The sequence below is a fragment of the Volvox carteri genome (genome assembly GCF_000143455.1).
Source record: "Volvox carteri f. nagariensis unplaced genomic scaffold VOLCAscaffold_159, whole genome shotgun sequence".
NCBI classification, from domain to species: domain Eukaryota; kingdom Viridiplantae; phylum Chlorophyta; class Chlorophyceae; order Chlamydomonadales; family Volvocaceae; genus Volvox; species Volvox carteri.
Window position 1 is genome coordinate 57,754 of NW_003307702.1, and position 3,727 is coordinate 61,480.

General features: G+C 53.6%; 1 protein-coding gene across 1 annotated transcript in view; it reads right to left on the reverse strand.

Annotated features, from left to right (window-relative positions):
* Positions 1-3,357, reverse strand: part of VOLCADRAFT_100803 (uncharacterized protein) — a gene marked incomplete at both ends in the record, with an annotated part of 8,225 nt that extends 4,868 nt beyond the window's left edge. Inside the window, 9 exons of the mRNA XM_002959317.1 lie at positions 1,564-1,653; positions 1,777-1,866; positions 1,990-2,079; positions 2,203-2,292; positions 2,416-2,505; positions 2,629-2,718; positions 2,842-2,931; positions 3,055-3,144; positions 3,268-3,357. Of these exons, the coding sequence (XP_002959363.1) occupies positions 1,564-1,653; positions 1,777-1,866; positions 1,990-2,079; positions 2,203-2,292; positions 2,416-2,505; positions 2,629-2,718; positions 2,842-2,931; positions 3,055-3,144; positions 3,268-3,357 (810 nt within the window). The remainder of the gene's footprint in view (positions 1-1,563; positions 1,654-1,776; positions 1,867-1,989; positions 2,080-2,202; positions 2,293-2,415; positions 2,506-2,628; positions 2,719-2,841; positions 2,932-3,054; positions 3,145-3,267) is intronic.
* Positions 3,358-3,727: the final 370 nt, after the last annotated feature.

Consider the following 3,727-nt stretch of genomic DNA (forward strand, 5'->3'; position numbering starts at 1 on the left):
TCATAGCGCATGACGCGACCGTTAGGTTGCCAGTGGGAAGGAAGCATACTTGAAGAGTTCGCTAGGCGTCTAGACGCCCGGTGGGAGTGCCCGGGTACCCTAGGTAATCCATGCACCTTCCAAAGTGGAAGTACCGGCGTCAAGGCATGTCGCTATCTGAACTGGATAGGGGCGCCCCCACTTAGGGGCACGCGGCATAAGTGGCTGGCCCACGCTGAAATCGCCCAACGTTTGCATCCAGCTGCGTTTCTGGTTAGGCTGTTGGGAGTTAGAGATAAACAGTGCGCGCCTGCAGGCTTCGCGACTGCGGGGCGATTGAAGACGAAATGCATGTTTTTGTGGAATGCCCGGCGTACAATAGCACACGGGCAAAGTATGATCGTGACCTCGCGTTTCAAGCGCATGATTATGACCGAGGCCCCACCCCTGGTGCACTAGCCAGGTTCCGCTCGGAAGTCTGGGAGGCCCGGCATGTTGCTTTAAGGCGCTTCATGCTCAATCGGACGAGGGAGGACGATGATGATCCACCATGTAACCTCACTAAAACGATTTACTAACGATGAGAATGGAGGCGTCAGACTGGCACTCTTTACCTCGAAACCTCATAGTCAAACCCTTAGAAACGGAGAAAGGCGAAGGAGGGAGCGACGTCAGCATCAGGAGCAGATACCGGAGGGTCGTACCAGAACTCGACAGGACCAGTTACCCCAGCAGAGCGTCGCTTCCCTATTGCGGCAGCAACATCGAACACCATGATGAAAACCACCTGATGTTGAATGCGGTGCGATGCTCAAGATGCAGTTCAAGTGCAGTGCAACAGATACTCTCACTAGCACGAGCAGGAGGCGGATGAATGAAAACGTAATGTTCGGCACAGCTGGTAGGCAGAAAGCTGTGCAGAGTAAAACTAAATTTGGGGCACATAGCTGATCAGAGAGAAGGGACAAACGGATCCCAAGTGAAGCGCGGACCAGTCAAACACTGAAGCTGCTCGAATCCGGAAGTGCAAAGTGTGCGAGTCGAAGGGATGAGTGCAGAAATTCGTCCTTGTGTTACAAGATTGACGAGGCTCGGCAATTAGAGCAGCAAAGACAGCAGCATCCTGATGCATGAGTTGCACTAATGACAATGTCTGCATAAGCCAAGCAAACTTGCCACTTGCCGAGGCGCTGCTCACACACACACAAACGAAAGTCCTCCCTACCCGCGATATGACCCATTGTGCAAATGCTCTGCAGGAAGTCCCCGCCTCCTCAATCAAGTCATGAACCTATCCGACCAATAAGCGGGTATCGTTCAAATGGCCAACAGCCATGTGAAACACAAAACCCAAATACATGGCAAAAGCAAACAGTTGGCAAGCCTGCCATAATGAAGCCTCCTCTTGTGCCACTGACCAACATCTGACAAACACAGCTTGGCTATTGGCGCGGGCTCCACAATGCGGACTGGAGACCCTGCATAAGAACAGATAAAACGGTTAAATATGCCAATTCCAACGACTAACGGTTGGATTTGAGCGCGAACGGCAGTTTACCCCCCAAGCTTGCGGCCCAGACTTACCGTGCACGATACCGTGCTAAGGCGCCTCACGTACGTCGCAGCCTCGTTAGAGCTGAGGCCGCGCACTCGTGCAACTTTCAAACAGAAAGCCTGCGGAAGTGGAGACCCTGCATAAGAACAGATAAAACGGTTAAATATGCCAATTCCAACGACTAACGGTTGGATTTGAGCGCGAACGGCAGTTTACCCCCCAAGCTTGCGGCCCAGACTTACCGTGCACGATACCGTGCTAAGGCGCCTCACGTACGTCGCAGCCCCGTTAGAGCTGAGGCCGCGCACTCGTGCAACTTTCAAACAGAAAGCCTGCGGAAGTGGAGACCCTGCATAAGAACAGATAAAACGGTTAAATATGCCAATTCCAACGACTAACGGTTGGATTTGAGCGCGAACGGCAGTTTACCCCCCAAGCTTGCGGCCCAGACTTACCGTGCACGATACCGTGCTAAGGCGCCTCACGTACGTCGCAGCCTCGTTAGAGCTGAGGCCGCGCACTCGTGCAACTTTCAAACAGAAAGCCTGCGGAAGTGGAGACCCTGCATAAGAACAGATAAAACGGTTAAATATGCCAATTCCAACGACTAACGGTTGGATTTGAGCGCGAACGGCAGTTTACCCCCCAAGCTTGCGGCCCAGACTTACCGTGCACGATACCGTGCTAAGGCGCCTCACGTACGTCGCAGCCCCGTTAGAGCTGAGGCCGCGCACTCGTGCAACTTTCAAACAGAAAGCCTGCGGAAGTGGAGACCCTGCATAAGAACAGATAAAACGGTTAAATATGCCAATTCCAACGACTAACGGTTGGATTTGAGCGCGAACGGCAGTTTACCCCCCAAGCTTGCGGCCCAGACTTACCGTGCACGATACCGTGCTAAGGCGCCTCACGTACGTCGCAGCCTCGTTAGAGCTGAGGCCGCGCACTCGTGCAACTTTCAAACAGAAAGCCTGCGGAAGTGGAGACCCTGCATAAGAACAGATAAAACGGTTAAATATGCCAATTCCAACGACTAACGGTTGGATTTGAGCGCGAACGGCAGTTTACCCCCCAAGCTTGCGGCCCAGACTTACCGTGCACGATACCGTGCTAAGGCGCCTCACGTACGTCGCAGCCCCGTTAGAGCTGAGGCCGCGCACTCGTGCAACTTTCAAACAGAAAGCCTGCGGAAGTGGAGACCCTGCATAAGAACAGATAAAACGGTTAAATATGCCAATTCCAACGACTAACGGTTGGATTTGAGCGCGAACGGCAGTTTACCCCCCAAGCTTGCGGCCCAGACTTACCGTGCACGATACCGTGCTAAGGCGCCTCACGTACGTCGCAGCCTCGTTAGAGCTGAGGCCGCGCACTCGTGCAACTTTCAAACAGAAAGCCTGCGGAAGTGGACACCCTGCATAAGAACAGATAAAACGGTTAAATATGCCAATTCCAACGACTTACGGATGGATTTGAGCGCGAACGGCAGTTTACCCCCCAAGCTTGCGGCCCAGACTTACCGTGCACGATACCGTGCTAAGGCGCCTCACGTACGTCGCAGCCTCGTTAGAGCTGAGGCCGCGCACTCGTGCAACTTTCAAACAGAAAGCCTGCGGAAGTGGAGACCCTGCATAAGAACAGATAAAACGGTTAAATATGCCAATTCCAACGACTAACGGTTGGATTTGAGCGCGAACGGCAGTTTACCCCCCAAGCTTGCGGCCCAGACTTACCGTGCACGATACCGTGCTAAGGCGCCTCACGTACGTCGCAGCCTCGTTAGAGCTGAGGCCGCGCACTCGTGCAACTTTCAAACAGAAAGCCTGCGGAAGTGGAGACCCTGCATAAGAACAGATAAAACGGTTAAATATGCCAATTCCAACGACTTACGGTTGGATTTGAGCGCGAACGGCAGTTTACCCCCCAAGCTTGCGGCCCAGACTTACCGTGCACGATACCGTGCTAAGGCGCCTCACGTACGTCGCAGCCTCGTGCAAAGCTTCACGCCAGGCAACCGCTAAAATAAAATCGGTCCATTCCAACCCCGAATCGCATCAGGTCACACCCCAAATAGCAACGGTCCATGCAAACCCCCCGAACCACATTGCGCCGGGAACCCCTCAAATCGCATCGTTCCATGCAAACCCACCGAACCACATTATGTCAGGTCACCCCCCAATTAGTATAGGTCCA